Consider the following 22,197-nt stretch of genomic DNA (forward strand, 5'->3'; position numbering starts at 1 on the left):
GTATACATGTATGTACAGTCAGTATGCAATCAGGTTAGTGTGTATGGATAAATCTGATGGCCTGGTGAAAGAAGTCGTCTCACAGCCTGTTGGTCCTGGCCTTTATGCTGTGGTACTGTTTGCTGGATGGGAGCAACTGAAACAGTTTGTGGTTGGGATTGGCTGGAGTCCTTGATGATCCTCCAGGCCGTTTTTTTATGCACCTGCTGCTGTAAATGCCCTGAATAGAGGAAAGTTCACGTTCACAGATGCGCTAGGCTGTCCGCACTGCTCTCTGCAGTGCCCTGTGATTGAGGGTAGTACGGTTCCCGTGCCAGGCAGCAACACAGCCAGTCAGGATGCTCTCGATGGTGCCCCTGTGGAAAGTCCTCAGGATTTGGGAACTCGCACCAAAAGGAATTTCTTTAGGCAGAGGGTAGTGAGTCTGTGGAAATCATTGCCACAGATGGCTTTGGAGGCCAAGTTATTGGGTATATTTAAAATCGAGGCTGATAGGTTCTTTATTAGTCAGGGCTTTAAAGGTTACACGGAGAAGGCAGAAGAATGGGAGGAGAAGGATAATAAATTTGCCATGGTGGAATAGTGGAGCATTCTCAATGGGCTGAATGGCCTAATTCTGCTCCAATTTCTTCTGGTCTTATGGATGCTGCCTGGCCCAGCAGCCATACGGTGTTGAATCTGCAGAGTCTTTCTCACATCTGCTGCTGCAGACAGTGGCTGCTCACCCGGGACAGAGGTAGCTTTTGTGACCGACGTGCCGCATGCCTTAAAGCATGCAAAAAAAGTTGTTTAGAGCAGCAGAGAGCGAGGCGTCACTGGTACAGTCAACACTGTTTTCCCATGTGTGGTCAGTAATGCCCTTGATGCCCAACCACATACTCTGGGGTTCATTATCATTCGTGTTCCTGAATTTTGTGTGTGTAGGTGATCTTTGCCTCCTTGATACCTAAGATGAGCTTTTCTTCTGGCTGCTCACCAGATTTAAAGGCATTGAACTGGGCTTTTAGTAGGGAGTGCACCTCTGCATTCAGCCCGGGCTTCTGGTTGGGCCATGAGGTCACTTTTCTTGAGGTACCAACATCATCTACACACGTACAGATATTGCCAGTGACAGATGAGGCCTATTCCTCTCATTCCATATATTCGCCACCTCTAGGTGGAAAGACACTCTAAGACTTCCTTTAAAGTTCTGTCCTCATCTTAAATCTTTCCCCCTAGTTCTTGAATCTTTATCTGGAGGAGTCTGACCATCTTATCTATGCTCCTTCATAGTTTTATAAATTTTTATAAGGCTGCTTTTCAGCTTCCTGCATTCCAGTGAGAATGAACCCAGCCTACCCATTGTCTTCTTAAAACTGCAGGCCTCTGTTCCAAGCAATATCGTGGTGTATCTCTAGCGTCAGCACATTCTGAAGTATGGTGACCAGAACTGTACATTATACGGTCAGTGAAGTCTAACCAATGTTTTGTAGAACTGCCACATGACATCTCAACTATTACACTCAATGCCTTGGACTATAGCCAGCATACAAAATACTGTTCCACTACCATATCCACCTATTCAGCATTTCCAGGGCAGTATGAACATGTATTCTAAGTCCACTCTGTAGGTCAATATTTAATGTCCCTGCCATTTATTCAATGCGTCCTACTAAAACTGACTTCCCAAAGTGCATTACCTCATTGTTGTCAGAATTAAATTCCATGTGCCAGCTTCCCAGCTGATCAGTCCCAATGTAATTAAACAAAACTTCTCTGCTATCTATGACTCCACCAATTTTGTGTCCTCTGTCAATTTTTAAAGCTCTACCACTTGCATATACAATGTATAACAAACAAAATCCTAGCACAGATCTTACACACCACATATTACAGATTTCCAACCATTAAAACAACTGTTTATTCTCTTTCTCCTATCACAAAGCCAATTAGAAATGAAGAAGTCAGAAATTAGCAGAAACATACTCAAAGTACACATTTGGGAGAAAAATCTGTATAACTAATTAAAATGTAAATAGAGCTTGAAATTATGTATCTTATAAAGTCAGAAGTTAATTTAATGGTCTGATATGCCTGAATTATGTTTTGTTCTCTGTACAGCTTGGCTGATGACTAGCATTTAGATACTAATTAGTGAGAAATATATAAATGTTGTAGAGTACAACAGAAATTCTTTGTTATTTTATAAGTGTATTCAAGATTTGACAATCTAGAATAATAAGCAATGCTAAAACTAACCTGGCAGTACCTGAAATCTAAATCTAAACTTTACCACATATTCAAAACTGTGTTAGAAAAGGAAATTTCTTACAAGACCAGAATTAAATATAGGATGCTATAAATAAAATAACTGTATTGATTTCAATTAATATCTTCCCCTAGCCCCAAGATGCTCATAAGAAGTTTGCATGTTAATAAAAACAGACCACAAGATGGCGCTGTGCTATGCTGTGCCATTAAATTGTAACTTCCTGTCCCTTTTATAGAATTTTATTGGATTTGTTTACAGAAAAGGAAGAGAAGTTATTTTGGATTGCATTGGTTATAAAGAAAATATTAAAAGCCCATTACAGGATAATTTTGGCTCCTTAGGCTTCAATGCAGCGAAGATACTCATCTGGAATTTTACTGGGAAATTTTATTGTGGGTTCTATTATGAGAAGCACAATGGGACTTAAGACAAATGGTGTCTATTATAGCTAAATGAAGTGGGACTTCAGCCATTGTAAACCTTTGATGTACAATCAGAATCAGGTTTATTATCACTGACGTATTTCATGAAATTTGTTGTTTTGTGCAGTACGGTGCAATATGCAAAATATTAATAAATGTTACAATAAGAAATATATAAGGCAAATAGAAGGCAAAATAGTGAGTTAGTGTTTATGGGTTCATGGACTGTTCAGAAATCTGATGGTGGAGGGGAAGAAACTGTTCCTAAAATGTTGAGTGCGTATCTTTAGGCTCCTGTACCTCCTCACTGATGGTAGCAATGAGAAGTGGATGGTGATGATCCTTTAATGATGCATCAACTTTTGATGATCTATTGGTAACAAAACGATTACTTAACCATTCCACGAGAAATCACTGATCATGCTACTTCAAATTAACATCCTAATAAGCAAGAATTTATGCATCATTCATTTTGAAATCTAAATACACCTCCTTTAATACTCTGCCTATTCTTTGCATAAATACTTTAAGTGGCCTAGATAAATTTACCCATTGGTTGAATGTGGTAAATGAAACACTCAATTAGCAAAACATATTATACTTTCAGGAAAGTGTCAAACAGACCTAAAATTATGGTTGGTAGTGAACTGAGTAAGGATATAATCAAAAATAATGGGTAACTATTACTGGACGGCAATTCACAAAATAAATAGGATCCTATGTTATGTTTCTGCGTAACATAGAGCATAACGTGGCAAGGGTCATTCTCTTTCTGTGGTGACCTAATCGAGCCGTGACTTGATACCAACGAGTCAGGGGGTATTCAGAGCTTGAAAGTTTAAAAAGAAGCTAAAGACGTTGACTATCTAAAGTAAACACAGGAGATGCTGGAATTGTGTAGCAGGTCAGGCTGCATCTATGGGAAGAGAACCTGACGTTAACCTGAAACATTAACTCTTTTTTTTCTTCCCTTGGATCTGGCCTGACCTGTTAAGTATTTCCAGCATCTTCTGTTTTTTACTTTGAATGATAAAGATTCAGCAGCACTGCAGAGAATAAACAGATAAATCCCTACACTGGGGATACTGGAGAAGTGTCGACTCTTCAGGCTTCAAATGAAGCAACTCAAACAAGGAGCTGTTCCAACTAGCTTTGATTTATTGCATCCTGTTTAGACATTGGTAGTTGGAAAAGAGGCACAGAGACAAACTGGTGAAAAAGATTTGGAACTGATGTCTGTAGATTGAAGAATTGGATAGCATAATGGAGCGAAACCTATGACAATTCAAGAGACAGTTGAGCAGTGTGATGAGAGACTTGGAAGTTGTTCTGAACTAACATTGATTGGAAATTTTTATTCATCTGTACTTCCTAATTAAATAACATGAAACAATAAGCAAGACATTTGTGTAATGCACAAAATTTGAACTTTTGTATTGTTTTCAATTAAGCATGTTGGCATGAGTATAGCATTCTGCTTGCTGTATATTCAGAGCATAGCATGCCTTGTTTCCTTTCTCACTCATTTAATTTTAACTTCATGTCAAACAGCTTTTTTATTTGATTTCTGTTCATGCATCTTTTGCTCAATCATTGATTTACCCACTAAGATTGATCTAGTTGATAATGTGTATGCCATGACCTTATTGGTTAACCGCCTGTATTCTGCTGAACTATCTTGAGAATTTTGCTTCATTCACCTTGCTTTTCATCATGGGCCACAAACTAATCAATGGCTTGCTTGAAAGACCACTTCCAGAAATATTAAAATCTGTTTTTGCAGACTGATGAAATGAAGTTTGGTGTCTTTTTTTGTCTTGTAAAGCTTCTGATTTTGAACAAATCAGAGCTGGGTTGTAAAAAAGATTATTGAATTGCCCAGTTAGCCTCTGCTCTTTACTGTTAAAGCATTGCCTTAGCAGTAACAATATTGAAAGCATTTAAAATTCAACAGCAAACCAAGCAATGAATGAAGACAGAGAGTAATACACGACTTCTAAAGGTCACGTGCAAAAGAAAAGTGTGGCTCCCAAACCACAGTATTGGTACCAAATGTGAACTGGAATATAGGCATTCGTAAATTACTGTCACAAGTTATATGAACATGTTTGAGTTTCTAATTTATAAAATTACTTTTAATAATAACTTTTAGACTATGGAGCAACAGATGTGTGTTTCACATATCTGGATTAAAATAAAATTTTATTGTACATTTGTGAAATCAAAAGTTAATTTTAATTATTTGAGAACCATGTATTTGGCTTCGTGGAAAGCTAGAAATTATAAATTATTTTAAGTGCAGCACTTTTTCTTCAAATTGTGCAACAAATTTTATGAGCTTTTAGTTACTCACTGCATTTAATGTGTTCCAGGTATCCTGGTACCTTTGAAGCAGTCTTTTGTTACTGAGAAGGTAACTGTAGTCCTGATGAAAAACCTGGAGACTGCTGCTTCGCTTTCAGAGTTTCTAGGTGAACTACTGGATGCCCTAGAAAACCGAGGTGCAGAAAATGCCTTCACTTTCCAGCATGGTATGGTGTCATTGCCTTTTTTTTTTGTGTTTAGTCTATTGTAAATGTAAAAAAAATACATAACAAGTCACTTAGTGACAAGCGAACAAGCTTCAGGATTCAGGGTTGTCAGTATGATGTGGAAATGCAGGAAATGACGAACTCTAATTTGGATCATTTCATGGCACAACAATGGCAGTTGTTTCTAATTTACACTGTTGGAGGCTGATCTATATTGGCAGATCTTGAAGAGAGCACATGCTGCATAGGCGCTTGAAAACTTCATCATGGTGTCACACGCCATTTCCTGCTCTGGATTTCAAGAAACCTTGGAGTCTGCTACTGTGTCAGTTAAAATTAGCAATGTTTTTTTTTAATTTTTGAGGTAATAAGCTATAAAATAAGGTATCTGATTGTCAGCTTTCTCTACAATATATTCTACCATTTAAATACCAATTAAATGATTTGTGTGTTTGCAACTTTTTGAAATTCTACTGAAGATCATATTCTAAAATTGTGGTAAAGCATTTGTGTTTGCTTTAGTCAAAAAATAGCCAGACCTATTTTGCTGAGCAGCTTCACTTTCTTGCCCAAAAAGATCCTGGAAACTCGAGCAAAGAGCAAAATGCAGGAGGAATTAAGGGTATCAAAATTTTGGTCATGATGTCCAGGTGAAGAGTTTTGACCCAAATTGTCAGCTGTCCCATTTCCCTCCAAAGATACTGTTTGACCTGCTGTGTTCTTCCAGCAGTTTGATTTTTGTGCTCAGTACAGGGCTTGGATCTTGCATGTTTGGGAGGAGTGCATATCCGGTGGTTGCATATCAACCGTTCACTGGTCAGTCTGCTTGATTTTTATTTCAACTGAAGTTACATAGTGTCTCTCCTCCTATTTTCTTGTTCCCTCTAAACTTCAAAGATTCATTAGTAAACTTTTTATATAATATCACCACCTAATGCAATGTTTGTAGTGAGAATATTGGTACCCATAATGGAAACACAGGATCCAATGAGAGAGAATGAACATTGCACAATAAAGTAGATTTGAAAAAATTAGGAGCGGTACTATGGATCCTTCGGTTAAATTTGAAGAAACTTGGAGGCCATTTATTCGATATTTTCATATGATGTAAGTTGACCCTTTCTGAATCCTTTGTAGTAATTTTTTGTTCATGTATAGAAGAACGAAGTTAACAACAAATAATAATTTTACCTGATGTAATATGACAGCTCAATCTTTTTTTTTAGTTGAGTTTTTTTTTAGTTCAGGGATTTTTTTTCTCTTTATAAAATATCTTTTTCATGGTTAGTTACTATGAGATTGGGAGGCTAAACTATATTTGTTAGTTGGAATCTGTGCTTGTACATGTTAACCATTATTAATGTAATCCTGATCTCTTTGTATCATTACTATTATTGTTATGTTTATTAATTTTGAAACTTAATTATAAGATTGAAAAAGAAAGATAAAGTAGATTTAATAGCAAAGAAACAGCAGTGTAGCAGTTAGCACAGCGCAGTTACATCTTGGTGTGTCAGAGTTTGGACTTAAATCCTTGCAGATCTGTAAGCAGTCTCTCTCCATACTCCCTGTGGAAAGTGACAGTGTTCTTTGGGTCCTCCTATTTCCCCCCACAGTCTAAAGACGTGCCAGGTAGCCAGTTGGTCATTGTAAGTTGTCCGGTGGCTAGGTTAAGGTTAAGTCAGGGTTGTCGGGAGTTGCTGGATGGCGAGGCTCAAAAGGCCAGAAGGACCTTTTTTTTTTGATTCGGAGCAAGAAGGCTGCAAGTGGAATGGCTAAGGATTTTCAGGAGCGAAGGCATTTTACTACTCGGGGTAAAAGAGAGGCAAAACTGCGCAGGCGCGTGACGTCAGCCAGTAGAGCAGGAAAAGTTTAGAAAGAAGACCGCCATCTCTAGTGGGCAGCGTTCAGTGCGAGAGGTAGCAGAGTGATAGGGCTTTGGCTCAACGGGCTTAGGCGGTAATGAGGCGAGGTAGGTTTGCCTGTGTTAATTGCGGAAAGGAAGTAATGTGTGTGTGAGGCCGGTTTTCTGTGCTCGGTGTCAGATGTGGGAGGTCCTGGAGTCTCCCAGCCTCCTGGATGGCCATATCTGCACCCGGTGTGTCAAGCTGCAGCTCCTAAGGGACCGAGTTAGGGAACTGGAGATGCAGCTCAATGACCTTCGTCTGGTCAGAGAGAGTGAGGAGGTGATAGAAAGGAGTTATAGGCAGGTGGTCACACCGGGGCCACGGGAGACAGACAAGTGGGTAACAGCCAGGAGAGGGAAGAGCAAGAATCAGGTACTAGAGAGTACCCCTGTGGTTGTCCCCCTTGACTATAAGTACTCCTGTTTGAGTACTGTGGGGGGGGACAGCATACCTGGAGGAAGCAACAGTGGTCGTGCCTCTGGCACAGAGTCCGGCCCTGTGGCTCAGAAGGGTAGGGAAAGGAAGCAGAAGGCAGTAGTGATAGGGGACTCTATAGTTAGGGGGTCAGACAGGTGATTTTGTGGACACAGCAAATAAAACTTGGATGGTAGTTTGCCTCCCAGGTGCCAGGGTCTGGGATGTTTCAGATCGCATCCAAGATATCCTGCAGTGGGAGGGAGAACAGCCAGAGGCCGTGGTACATATTGGTACCAATGACGTAGGTAGGAAAAGGGAAGGGGTCCTGAAAAAAGTGCAGGGAGTTAGGAAGGAAGTTGAGAAGCAGGACTGCAAAGGTAGTAATCTTGGGATTACTGCCTGTGCCACGCGACAGTGAGTATAGGAATAGAATGAGGTGGAGGATAAATGCGTGGCTGAGGGATTGAAGGAGGGGGCAGGGATTCAGATTTCTGGATCATTGGGACCTCTTTTGGGGCAGGTGTGACCTGTACAAAAAGGATGGGTTGCACTTGAATCCCAGGGGGACCAATATCGTGGCGGGGAGGTTTGCTAAGGCTACTGGGGAGAGTTTAAACTAGAATCGTTGGGAGGTGGGAACGAAACTGAAGAGACTGGGGAAGAGGCGGTTGGCTCACAAATAGAGAAAGTTTGAAGATGGTATGTGAGGGAGGATAGGCAGGTGATAAACAAGGGATGCACTCAGACGGATGGTTTGAGGTGTGTCTATTTTAACGCAACGAGTATTGTAACTAAGCAGATGAGCTTAGACCGTGGATCAGTACTTGGAGCTTTAATGTGGTGGCCATTACAGAGACTTGGATGGCTCAGCGACAGGAATGGTTACTTCAAGAGCCGGGTTTTAGATGTTTCAGACAGGACAGGGAGGGAGGCAAAAGAGGTGGGTGTGTGGCACTGTTGATCAGAGATAGTGTCACGGCTGCAGAAAAGGTGGACATCATGGAGGGATTGTCTATGGAGTCTCTGAGGATGGAGGTTAGGAACAGGAAGGGGTCAATAACTCTACTGGGTGTTTTTTATAGGCTGCCCAATAGTAACAGGGATATCGAGGAGCAGATAGGGAAACAGATCCTGGAGTGTGTAATAATAACAGAGTTGTCGTGATGGGAGATTTTAAATTTCCTAAATATCGATTGGCATTTCCCTAGAGCAAGGGCTTTAGATGGGGTAGAGTTTGATAGGTGTGTTCAGGAAGGTTTCTTGACACCATATGTAGATAAGCCTACAAGAGGAGAGACTGTACTTGATTTGGTGTTGGAAAATGAACCTGGTCAGGTGTCGGATCTCTCAGTGGGAGAGCATTCTGGAGATAGTGATCATAATTCGATCTCCTTTACAATAGCATTGGAGAGAGATATGAACAGACAAGTTAGAAAAGCATTTAATTGGAGTAAGGGGAATTATGAGGCTATCAGGCAGGAAATTGGAAGTTTAAATTGGGACCAGATGTTCTCAGGGAAAAATACGGAAGAAATGTGGCAAATGTTCAGGGGATATTTGTGCGGAGTTCTGCATAGGTATGTTCCAATGAGACAGGGAAGTTATGGTAGGGTACAGGAACCGTGGTGTACAAAGGCTGTAATAGATCTAGTCAAGAAGAAAAGAAAAGCTTACAAAAGGATCAGAGCTCAGTAATGTTAGAGCTCTAGAAGATTATAAGGCTAACAGGAAGGAGCTTAAAAAAGAAATTAGGAGAGCCAGAAGGGGCCATGAGAAGGTCTTGGTGGGCAGGATTAAGGAAAACCCCAAGGCATTCTACAAGTATGTGAAGAGCAAGAGGATAAGATGTGAAAGAATAGGACCTATCAAGTGTGACAGTGGGAAAGTGTGTATGGAACTGGAGGAAATAGCAGAGGTACTTAATGAATACTTCAGTATTCACTATGGAAAAGGATCTTGGTGATTGCAGTGCTGACGCAGCAGACTGAAAAGCTTGGGTATGTATTATTAAGAAAGAGGATGTGCTGGAGCTTTTGGAAAGCATCAAGTTGGATAAGTCGCCAGGACCGGATGAGATGTACCCCACGCTTTTGTGGGAGGCGAGGGAGGAGATTGCTGTGCCTCTGGTGATGATCTTTGCATCATCAATGGGGACGGGAGAGGTTCCAGAGGATTTGAGGGTTGCGGATGTTGTTCCTTTATTCAAGAAAGGGAGTAGAGATAGCCCAGTAAATTATAGACCAGTGAGTCTTTCTTCAGAGGTTAGTAAGTTGATGGAGAAGATCCTGAGAGGCAGGATTTATGAACATTTGGAGACGTATAATATGATTAAGGATAGTCAGCATGGCTTTGTCAATGGCAAGTTGTGCCTTACGAGCCTGATTGAATTTTTTGAGGATGTGACTAAACACAATGAAGAAGGAAGACTAGTAGATGTAGTGTATATGGATTTCAGCAAGGCATTTGATAAGGTACCCCATGCAAGGCTTATTGAGAAAGTAAGGAGGCATGGGATCCAAGAGCACATTGATTTGTGGATCCAGAACTGGCTTGCCCACAGAAGGCAAAGAGTGATTGTAGACGGGTCATATTCTGCATGGAGGTCGGTCACCAGTGGTGTGCTTCAGGGATCTGTTCTTGGACCCTTACTCTTCCTGATTTTTATAAATGACCTGGATGAGGAAGTGGAGGGATGAGTTAGTAAGTCTGCTGAGGACACAAAGGTTGGAAGTGTTGTGGATAGTGTGGAGGGCTGTCAGAGGTTACAGCGGACATTGATAGGATGCAAAACTGGACTGAGAAGTGGCAGATGGAGTTCAACCCAGGTGAGTATGAAGTGGTTCATTTTGGTAAGTCAAATAAGATGGCAGAATATAATATTAATGGTAAGACTCTTGGCAGTGTGGAGTATCAGAGGGATCTTGGGGTCCGAGTCCATAGGACGCTCAAAGCAGCTGCGCAGGTTGACTCTGGTTCTGAAGGCATATGTTGTATTGGCCTTCATTAATCGTGGAATTGAATTTAAGAGCCAAGAGGTAATGTTGCAGCTATATAGGACCCTGGTCAGACCCCACTTGGAGTACTGTGCTCAGTTCTGGTCACCTAACTACAGGAAGGATGTGGAAGCCATAGAAAGGGTGCAGAGGAGATTTAAAAGGATGTTGCCTGGATTGGGGAGCATGCCTTATGAGAATAGGTTGAGTGAACTCGGCCTTTTCTCCTTGGAGCGATGGAGGATGAGAGGTGACCTGATGGAGGTGTATAAGATGATGAGAGGCATTGATTGTGTGGATAGTCAGAGGCTTTTTCCCAGGGCTGAAATGGTTGCCACAGGAGGACACAGGTTTAAGGTGCTGGGGAGTAGGTACAGAGGAGATGTGAGGGGTCAGTTTTTTACTCAGAGAGTGGTGAGTGTGTGGAACGGGCTGCCAGCAACGGTGGTGGAGGCAGATATGATAGGGTCTTTTAAGAGACTTTTGGATAGTTACATGGAGCTTAGAAAAGTAGAGGGCTATGGTTAAGCCTAGTAATTTCTAAGCTAGGGACATGTTCGGCACAACTTTGTGGGCCGACGGGGATGTATTGTGCTGTAGGTTTTCTATGTTTCTATGACCAATTCCATGCTGTATCTCTAAATAAAATAAAATCTTTTCCTGTGACCACAGCTTGCTCTAAAATGAAGACTCTACATCTAGGCCTCACGGTCGTGTCGCAGTTAGCACGACACTGTTACAGCTTGGGGTGTCAGTGTTTGGAGTTAAAGTCGGACATTATCTGTCCTTCCTGTGGAATGTGTGGGTGTTCTCCAGATCCTCTGGCTTCCTCCCACAGTAGAAGGTCCTGTTCTGCACTGTATCTCAATAAATAAATAATGATATCAGAGATGTATCTCAATATTAAGATTTATTTCCCATTATGCACTGAATGAATCCTAGCGGTGGGTAAATCCCACAGTTGCTACTGCAGGAGCCTGCTATAATTCTGGATAACAAGCAATAAGAGTTATTAGAAATGCTGCCAGCTCAGTCACTTCTTCAGAAGCCTCAACATAATTCCAGCATCAACATTGAGGTGCAAAGCTGCAATCATCTCCTCTTGATTAGAAGTTGTTGTTGGGGTCTAAGCTGTGTGTAGATAGCACAAAAGGCTCAATTCCCAGCTTGATACTGGTGCTCGGTACTTGAGAGTGTGAATCCTAATACAGGTTTCCCCCGCCATCCGAAGGTAGCGCGTTCCTATCAAACGGTTCGTAAGCCAAAATGTCCTAAAGCGAAGAAGCAATTACCATTTATTTATATGGGAAAATTTTGTGAGCGTTCGCAGACCCAAAAATAACCTACCAAATCACGATAAATGACACAAAAAACCTAAAATAACAGTAACATATAGTAAAAGCAGGAATGATATGATAAATACACAGCTTATATAAAGCAAAAATACTTCTCTACAACGATTGCCTGCACAGATCTCCGTAGCGAAAATCTCACGCAAGCGCTCTTGGCAGAAAATCTCACGCAAGCACTGTTGGCATAAACGCGCCCTCCAGTAACCTTTAAACTATGAAGCTGCCAAATCTACCAAATAACACGTAAAAATACACAGCCTATATAAAGTAGAAATAATGTATGTACAGTGTAGTATCACTTACCGGAATTGGGAAAACAGCGCCAAGCACACTGATGATGGTGTGTTAGATTGAGTCGTCGCAGGTTGGGGTAGTGCAGTGGCCCCCACCCTCTGGGCCGCCGACCCGATACATTGCCATGAAGGACGCAGCAGTAGCCGGGAGGCACACAGCACATCTTTAAGAAAAAAGCTGAAATAAACATAGTAATTAATTAGGTGCCGCCGACGTGTAATTGTCAGCCCAGATCAGAGGCGATGCAATCGGAAATCGGCACTGATCTGGGCCGACAACTACGTGTCAGCGGCACCTAATTAATTAGCTTGTTTATTTCGGCTTTTTTCTTAAAGATGGCTACCGTTGCATTCTCCACGAATCAGTACAGTATCTGTCCAGGGCCTGGGGGTTGGGGTGGTGGGACACGGGGGTGTCATTTCATCGTCGATCAATGCAGGCAGCTCATCTTCCCCTATGACTGCCCACCTCGATGTCGATCGAGGTTCGTCGTCTGCTGTGGCTGATGTGGAAGGCTTGCTTGACTGCTGAGCTTTGTGCATTTTTCTATCATACAGTTGTTTGTAAGGATTCAAACCATCCTGCAAATATCTCCTAAACATACGTACCCTTTCAAAATTACAGTCGTACTTTATCATTGCAGCGAAAATCTCACGCAGTTGCTTCACGGTCAGTTCGCTACTACATTCGGTTTCGATTGTTATCCTTTCCTCTTCCAATTGCATCAGCTCTTCATCTGTCAGTTCTTAGTCATGGGATGCCAAAACCTCTTCAACATCATCTTCCTCAGCTTCCACAAGCCAAACTCACTTTGTCCTTGCTTCATTCACCAGGATCGAAACGCTTAATTATGTCTAGTTTTATGTTAAGTGTAACACCCTTACGAGCTCTTTTAGGCTTTTCCAATACCATAGAACGCATCTTGCTAACAGCTACTCACAGGCACGTGTTTAAGCAATGCCGTTCCGAATCTGGGGGAGAGCGGCTGCTCGGGCGCACGCTGCCTTCGATCGCACACTGATTTTTTATCTCGCGCTGCCTTTCTTCGTAACAGTGAAAACACTTTCTGAAACGGAAAACGGTACTAATGTAGGTCTTTCGTAACAGTGAGGGGGCAGGGCTTCAGATTCTTGGATAATTAGGATCTCTTCTGGGGGAAGTATGACCTGTTCAAAAAGTACAGGTTACACCTGAACCCGAAGGGGACCAATATCCTGGCGGGAAAGTTTAATAGAGCTGTTAGGGAGGGTTTAAACTAATTTGGCAGGGGGATGGGAACCGGAATGATAGAGCGGAGGAAGGGGAAAACAGAAATAAATCTAAGATAGTGAGCAGTAAAGATGTCAGGAAAGACAGGCAGGTGATGGGGCAAATGTGTAGCCATTGGGATGAGTTGCAGTGAAATCAAAGCAAAAAGTATCAAATACTGGTCTTAAGGTGTTGTACTTAAATGCACGCAGCATAGGAAATAAGGTGGATGATCTTGTTATACAGCTACAGATTGGCAGGTATGATATTGTGGCCATCACTGAGACCTGGCTAAAGGATGCATGTCTCTGAGAGCTGAACGTCCAAGGATACACGGTGTATCGGAAGGATAGGAAGGTAGGCAGAGGGGGAGGCGTGGCTTTATTGGTAAGAAATGATATTAAATCATTAGAAAGAGGTGGTATACGATCAGAAGGTGCAGAATCTTTATGGGTTGAGCTAAGAAATCGCAGGGGTAAAAGGATCCTGATGGCAGTTATTTATAGGCTTCCAAACAGCTGCAGTGATGTGGAATACAAATTACAACCGGAAATAGAAAAGGCTTGTCAGAAGGGCAGTGTTATGATAATTGTGGGGGATTTTAACATGCGAGTAGATTGGAAAAATCAGGTCAGCACTGGATCTCAAGAGAGAGAATTTGTAGAATGTCTGCGAGATGGCTTTGTAGAACAGCTTGTTGTTGAGCCCACTAGGGGATCGGCTGTACTGGATTGGGTATTGTGTAATGAACCGGAGGTAATTGGAGAGATTGAGGTGAAGGAACCCTTAGGAGGCAGTGATCGTAACATGATTGAGTTCACTGTGAAATTAGAAAAAGAGAAGCCGAAATCTGATGTGTCGGTGCTTCAGTGGAGTAAAGGAAACTACAGTGGCACGAGAGAGGAACTGGCCAAAGTTGACTGGAAAGAGACACTGGCGGGAAAGACGGCAGACCAGCAGTGGCTGGAGTTTATGCGAGAAATGAGGAATGTGCAAGACAGGTATATTCCAAAAAAGAAGAAATTTTGGAGTGGAAAAAGGATGCAACCGTGGTTGACAAGAGAAGTCAAAGCCAAAGTTAAAGCTAAGGAGAGGGCATACAAGGAAGCAAAAATTAGTGGGAAGACAGAGGATTGGGAAGTCTTTAAAACCTTACAAAAGGAAACCAAGAAGGTCATTAAGAGAGAAAAGATTAACTATGAAAGGAAACTAGCAAATAATATCGAAGAGGATACTAAAAGCTTTTTCAAGTATATAAAGAGTAAAAGACAGGTGAGAGTAGATATAGGACCGATAGAAAATGATACTGGAGAAATTGTAATGGGAGATGAGGAGATGGCAGAGGAACTGAACAAGTATTTTGCATCAGTCTTCACTGAGGAAGACAGCAGGATACCGGACACTCAAGGGTGGCAGGGAAGAGAAGTGTGCGCAGTCACAATTACGACAGAGAAAGTACTCAGGAAGCTGAATAGGCTAAAGGTCGATAAATCTCCTGGACCAGATGGAATGCACCCTCGTGTTCTGAAGGAATTAGCTGTGGAGATTGCGGAGGCATTAGCAATGATCTTTCAAAAGTCGATAGATTCTGGCATGGTTCCGGAGGACTGGAAGATTGCAAATGTCACTCCGCTATTTAAGAAGGGGGCAAAGAAGCAAAAAGGAAATTATAGACCTGTTAGCTTGACGTCGGTGGTTGGGAAGTTGTTGGAGTCGATTGTCAAGGATGAGGTTACAGAGTACCTGGAGGCATATGACAAGATGGGCAGAACTCAGCATGGATTCCTTAAAGGAAAATCCTGCCTGACAAACCTATTACAATTTTTTGAGGAAATTACCAGTAGGCTAGACAAGGGAGATGCAGTGGATGTTGTATATTTGGATTTTCAGAAGGCCTTTGACAAGGTGCCACACATGAGGCTGCTTAACAAGATAAGAGCCCATGGAATTACAGGAAAGTTACATACGTGGATAGAGCGTTGGCTGATTGGCAGGAAACAGAGAGTGGGAATAAAGGGATCCTATTCTGTTTGGCTGCCGGTTACCAGTGGTGTTCCACAGGGATCAGTGTAGGGGCCGCTTCTTTTTACATTGTACATCAACGATTTGGATTATGGAATAGAGGGCTTTGTGGCTAAGTTTGCTGACGATACGAAGATAGGTGGAGGGGTCGGTAGTGCTGAGGAAACGGAGAGTCTGCAGAGAGACTTGGATAGATTGGAAGAATGGGCAAAGAAGTGGCAAATGAAGTACAATGTTGGAAAGTATATGGTTATGCACTTTGGCAGAAAAAAATAAACGGGCAGACTATTATTTAAATGGGGAATGAATTCAAAGTTCTGAGATGCAACGGGACTTGGGAGTCCTCGTACAGGATTCCCTTAAAGTTAACCTCCAGGTTGAGTCAGTAGTGAAGAAGGCCAATGCAATGTTGGCATTCATTTCTAGAGGAATAGAGTATAGGAGCAGGGATGTGATGTTGAGGCTCTATAAGGCGCTGGTGAGACCTCACTTGGAGTACTGTGGGCAGTTTTGGTCTCCTTATTTAAGAAAGGATGTGCTGACGTTGGAGAGGGTACAGAGAAGATTCACTAGAATGATTCTGGGAATGAGAGGGTTAACATATGAGGAACGTTTGTCCGCTCTTGGACTGTATTCCCTGGAGTTTAGAAGAATGAGGGGAGACCTCATAGAAACATTTCGAATGTTAAAAGGCATGGACAGAGTGGATGTGGCAAAGTTGTTTCCCATGATGGGGGAGTCTAGTACGAGAGGGCATGACTTCAGGATTGAAGGGCGCCCTTTCAGAACAGAAATGCGAAAAAATTTTTTTAGTCAGAGGGTGGTGAATCTATGGAATTTGTTGCCACGGGCAGCAGTGGAGGCCAAGTCATTGGGTGTCTTTAAGGCAGAGATTGATAGGTTTCTGAGTAGCCAGGGCATCAAAGGTTATGGTGAGAAGGCGGGCAGTGGGACTAAATAGGATAAAATGGATCAGCTCATGATAGAATGGCGGAGCAGACTCGATGGGCCGAATGGCTTACTTCTGCTCCCTTGTCTTATGGTCTTATGGTCTTAAAGCGAACGTTCGAAAAGTGGGGGACACCTGTAACTACTTGAGAGTTTCACTGACGTCTTATCCATGGGCACAGGAGTGAGGTTTACTTGCACTTCTGGCAATCAGCTCTGAATCAGATGAGATTATTCCCTGGTTTTTAAGATACTACATTTTAAACCGATCAGTTAAATTTTTTTTTCAAAATAACATTTTGCTTTATTATATTAATAATATGCCAACATTTATAATCCAGTGAATTCCTTGGAAAATAGCTGAACGTCAGTGACAGTTAAATATTGTGAAAAAGTCCCTCATCTTGAGTTCTGAATTCCTTAAATTTTCTAGGATTTTAAAATGCAACCACAAAATGATTTTACACAAGTATTCTATACTGAGACCCAGCTGGTGGCATCAGTGTCGGACTTCGGGACGAAAGGTCCCGGGTGCAAATCCTGCCAGCCGGCTCCCCTGCACACTTTCTATCCGTGCTGGGCTACGAGCTGGTGATCTCTTTGGAAACTCACCCGGCAGAAGGCAATGGCAAACCTCTGCTGTAACTTGCCTTGTACGCGGTTCCCCACTACGTCAGAGAGGTATGGAGGGAAATTGTCTGCTAACCGGAGAAACTCCAGATGTGACGTACCTTTCCTTTTATTTGATACTGAAACAGTTTATACCTTTTAAAGACGAAAAGATGAACTTTGGTTACACTATGTTTGTCCTCAATGAGAGTTGAAAATAGCCTCAGCCGCTCACCACAATTCGTCTTCAGAACACTTCCTCTATTCTTAAGCAGCATGTTACTACACCAAGCTGGAAAATAAATCAAATGTTCTTTGTCCAACAGCACTACTAATGCATGTATTGTATTTAATAAATCATATATTTGAAGATCATTAATTACTTGTGGTTTCTGCAGAATGTATATCAGTTTAACAATTCTGCAAAGCCAGGAGATTACTTGGGTGTTATGTTTCAGCATGCAGTATTTATTTATTTAGTTTAACCTGCTGGTGATTTTTTTTGAATAAATGAAGCATAATTTATTAAGCTAAATGAGGGTATGGATGGTTTAATATCCTATTAAGCTAAATGAGGCATGGATGGTTTAGATAGGACACATGAAAAATCAAAGCAGATAATTAACTTGTGGTATTATTCAATATTGTATGAAATATTTTGAACATAACACATGTAAGTCATTTTATCTCCTCTCATATGTTATGTTCAAAGAACATGACTGATCTGTGACATAATGCCATGTATCTGTATCGATTAATACTTCTGGTCAACAACAAAATAAATTTGAAGAAGAAGAATAGCCCTTTACTCGGCAGTGGAGTTATTGGGGCACCGTCATGACAGTGTTTCTGTAGCAAGTTATTCTTGTTTTTACAAGGCCGAGTTGCTAGCTCGACGCTCAACCCGACTTGGATTCGAACTTGGGAAGCTTCACTCCGGAGTCAGGCGCTGATATTATTGCGCCACCAAGCGGAATAAATTTGATCCAACATAAATTGCCATTTTACTTTATGGTACATGTTTCATATTTATATCAACCTGTGTGCTGAGGTGTTCCCTACCTTAACCACTGCAAGGCTTGAGTCTTTGATTTTCCCAGCTGGCAGAGTTGGTTTTCTCAACATCATTATTTCGTATGCCTTGAAGTTTATAATTATTATTTAATCTATTAAAATGCAAGCAGCACAATCCTAATATCTCATTTCTCTTTTAATTTGAAGGGTAGGAATCCAGCTGTCAATCTGATTTTTTTACACTTTGACCTCCAAGGTTAATATTTCTATCCTTGCTAAAGGCGCATTAGAACTGCTGGTTACACTAAATGTAATCATATAGGGTTTTATAGAATTGTATTAGTAGTTAGCTGTCCATCCCAGGGGATCATGGGTTTGCGCCTCTGTTGGACTGTGTCCTCTCCAGCGCACAAGCCTGGACAGGAAGATTTGAAGAACCGGCTGTTGCCCATGCAGTGGGTTTCCCCTCTCCACTCCACTAATGTAGTCCAAGGGAAGGGCAATTGCCGATACAGCTTGGCACCAGTGTTGTCACAGAGGTTGTCAGAGTGAAGTTGTAAACAACATCCAACTGCCTTAGGGGCCCTGGTTCCGGATTTCTTCCTCGGGGCTTGCTCCTGAAGCCTTTCCCATGGGTGGGTATGGCCACAAGGCAGCAGAGGTTTAAAATCATTCTAGGTGGGCTGCCATCCAAGGCTGACGAGCCCCACCTGCCCGAAGCAACTGGTTTTGAGGCACCAATGGTCCGCCTTTGCCCCTTCTCTTGTCAGTAGAAACAGTTTCGCTGGGCCTAGTAACTAAGCCACACGTGAAGGCCAAGAGTTGGACTTGGTTGTCAAAGGCTGTTAGAGACACACACCATTTGGAGCACTTTATAGGTAGTGGGAGCTTATCCCCATTACCACCCCTGGCTATGACAACCTTAAAAACCAGAATCAACTAGCCCTGAAAATGGATGGCCCATACCCGGCCGTCGCTGGCACAAGAATTGTATTATAAAGGCTATTACAAAATGAATGTGCTAATTTTTCAAATCTCTGGAAATAGTAGTTAGTGTTGCTTTAGATTTGATTGTTTTCTGGGCATATCCATGGTATTTTAATAATCTTTGCACAAGTCTTTATGAAGCACTACAGGTTTTAGATTTTTAACAGGTGATAGGTACTCTGTTCTGTCGTCTTTGAAAAATTCTTTCTTGCTTTCTATTTAAATATATGTTAACTAAGGACCTATCATAACAATAGTTACAAAAGCAAATCACCTAAGGCACTGAGGGTCTTTTGACAAAATCCTGATATCAACTTGGAAATTATTCAAATGTCAAATTTTATTGTCTTATCTATTATTCAATAATGCCATCATGGTGACATTAAATATGGGAAAATTTAACTCAATTCAGAATGTACTTGCATCCTACTTTTTTGAAAGTTTATTTGTATGTGTTTCTTTCCCTTCCATGTACTGACATGTACATCTATGAGGTTTGCTTAAATAGAGGGGAAAATGAGAAATTCATCCATTCCATTTTACTGTGAGAAGATATTCAATCCATCAGGTCCTTGCCTCCTCCCAACAGAGCAATCTTACTAGTCCCCTTCTCCTCTCATCCTGCCACTTATTCAGTCCGGTCAACCTCCCTTTGATTCTCTTGCCGCATAGCTGAGAGATAATTTATGAGAACCACTTACGATAGCAGCACATTACTGGTGCTGATAAAATTGCTCTGCTCCAAATATATCAGTACAAATAAGAACAAAATTCTAATTATTTTTAGGAAAAATCGGAAATAAAAAATATGTTGATATCTTATAAAGTTTTTTTGACGCAAAGGTATAGACATATGCCTAATTATTGAAATATCTTCTTCTTGGGGCCTTAGTGGTGTATAGGCCATCCATGACCTCCTGACTCCATCGTCCAAAGTCAGTGGTATGGTTGGAGTTCATCAGCGTTTCTGTAATCCGTTGTATCACTGTACGTGGGATTGTCCTATACTGCTTCACAGCCCTATGCAGCCCTGTTGGACAGCCTTGCCTGTTTCCACCTCTCTCGACTGAAATATAAATTTTCTGCATTAAATCCTTCCTGCAAAACTTCTGCAACCATAATAGAAGAACAGATTCAGAAGAAAAATCAATACTTAAGAAAAAAATATTGCATTTCTAAACTTTCAATTAACACACTGTTATCAAACTATCTTACATACTTTCCAAGTTCAGTTAGGGTGCCTATCTGTCACATTTTGGATATGGATTAGGAGAAGGAATGTCAAAATAAAGTTTGGAATGCAGCAGGAAAAACAAAGAACCATGATGCATCTCATGCAATATTGGTTGATACATTGAAGTACTAAATATGGGACGAGAGACTTTGCACTTCAGGTAGTTGTAGGAACAGGACTGAGAGATTATTGAAGATACATGAGTAGACTGTTACTTCTTTGAAAAATGATATCTGCTCAGTAAGATGTATGATACTGGAAAAAAATATTTTGGATCCAGAAATAAAATGCTACAGACACTGTAATTTTTTAAATAACTTGTTGGAAATGATCATTAGGTCAGGCAGCATCAGTGGAGGAGGAACCAGCTAAAGCCAGACTGACTTTTTTTTAAAATCAGAAGCGTTGTGAAAATTCTGAAGCGGCTCAGTTGCCTCCCTCATTTTTATTTATTAATTTTTCTTTTCAAATTGTCAAGTCTCCTGTGGTAGATGTTCTACAGCATAATGGAGTTTTATGAAGTTGTAAAAGGAATGACTTGCAGATTAGTTTTCCACATTGCAAGTCCAGATAGATGTTGCATTTCATACCATTAGAGTACTGTAATTAACAACGTTTGTTCAGTATTCTATTATTACTTCTGATTTACAGTCAATGGAAATTCAGATACCTATTACTTCAAAGAAGATAGTTTTCTGATAGGAACAATGACAAAGACAAAGCTTCAAAGTTCAGACTTAATGGTGCAACAACATTTTCGATGGGTACAACTTCGATGGGATGTGGAGCCTATCAGTGGTTTGCTTCAAAGATTCCTCAAAAGACAAGTTATTCACAAGGTAAGAACACTTTTTTTGTGATGGTGATTTGTAACGGAGGTTATATTACAAATTGACCTGACTTTACAGCAAGTTATCTTTCTTCCTTTTTCAAAATTTTATTGATTTGATAAAAAATGTTATCAAAAAAGGAATTTATTTTTATGATATTATTGTTCAACATTCTTGAAATTAATTGGCCAATCCTTATCTACTATCCTTTTGCCAAATATGTGTGGAGTAAATTAGAATTACTGTTCACTCTAGTTCTTTTTTCAATAACTTCAGTATTGTGGCATCTTGCAACCTATTTAGCCACTGAGTATTCTTCTGCAAAGCAGAAGTTGGTCATGTTAGGAAAATGAATAACCCACCTGTATCAGAATTATGTTTTTTATCTCTGACATATAAAATAAAATTTGTTGAACTGCAGTGTCAGTATACTGCAATACATAAACATGACTAAGTTACAGTAAGAAATATATAAAAAATTAAATAAGTTGTGTAAAAATCTGTAAAATGCTGCCTCCAATTCTCTTATTGTTTCAATATAGATCAGTAGGGTTAAATGCTAAATAGCTATGCAGATGAATAAAATTAGTTACTGTCAAACTTCTAATTAGCCTTGTTATTTTAATCTGCAATTAATCAGAAATAAAATTAGAAGATCTGAGCAAGTTAAACAAGTGTTAGCTTTACATCAATCTTAAAGGCCAAGTTATCTGTAGATCTATTGCTGTATCAAGTTTAAGGAGATATGATCATAGAAACTAAGCTAAATAGTGAGCATTAAACCCATCTGTATATTAATTTAATCTATATCATGATTAGCAAGAAGAGATGGATGGTTAAACCTGAAACATTTTTGGTTAAGGTTACTAATCAATGAGATTTTTGATTTTCCCCCTATTTCTTGCTAAGTTACCTGAAACTAATGCAAGTTGTACCACAATTCTCTTAAACACAAAATAATCTGCAGATGCTGGGGTCAAATTATCTTATTACTTTTGAATGGAAAGGCAGTCTAGATTCCTGATTATCATTCCTCTGCAGCTAATTTGGCACATTACCATCTAAACACTTTACCTGGTTTAACTCAGTCTGTTTTGGTAGAACTTCATTTTGTCATGAGTGCCAAAAGTCTTGTAAA

At 40.8% G+C, this 22,197-nt stretch overlaps 1 protein-coding gene across 4 annotated transcripts in view; it reads left to right on the top strand.

Moving 5' to 3' along the window:
• The window catches only part of cttnbp2 (cortactin binding protein 2), a 158,360-nt gene that overhangs the window by 111,480 nt on the left and 24,683 nt on the right, over positions 1–22,197 (top strand). For all 4 annotated transcript variants that reach the window (XM_063057830.1, XM_063057831.1, XM_063057834.1 and 1 more), the window contains 2 exons: positions 5,046–5,204; positions 20,881–21,068. In XM_063057830.1, the coding sequence (XP_062913900.1) occupies positions 5,046–5,204; positions 20,881–21,068 (347 nt within the window). The remainder of the gene's footprint in view (positions 1–5,045; positions 5,205–20,880; positions 21,069–22,197) is intronic.

This window comes from Mobula hypostoma, chromosome 9, assembly GCF_963921235.1.
Source record: "Mobula hypostoma chromosome 9, sMobHyp1.1, whole genome shotgun sequence".
NCBI lineage: Eukaryota > Metazoa > Chordata > Chondrichthyes > Myliobatiformes > Myliobatidae > Mobula > Mobula hypostoma.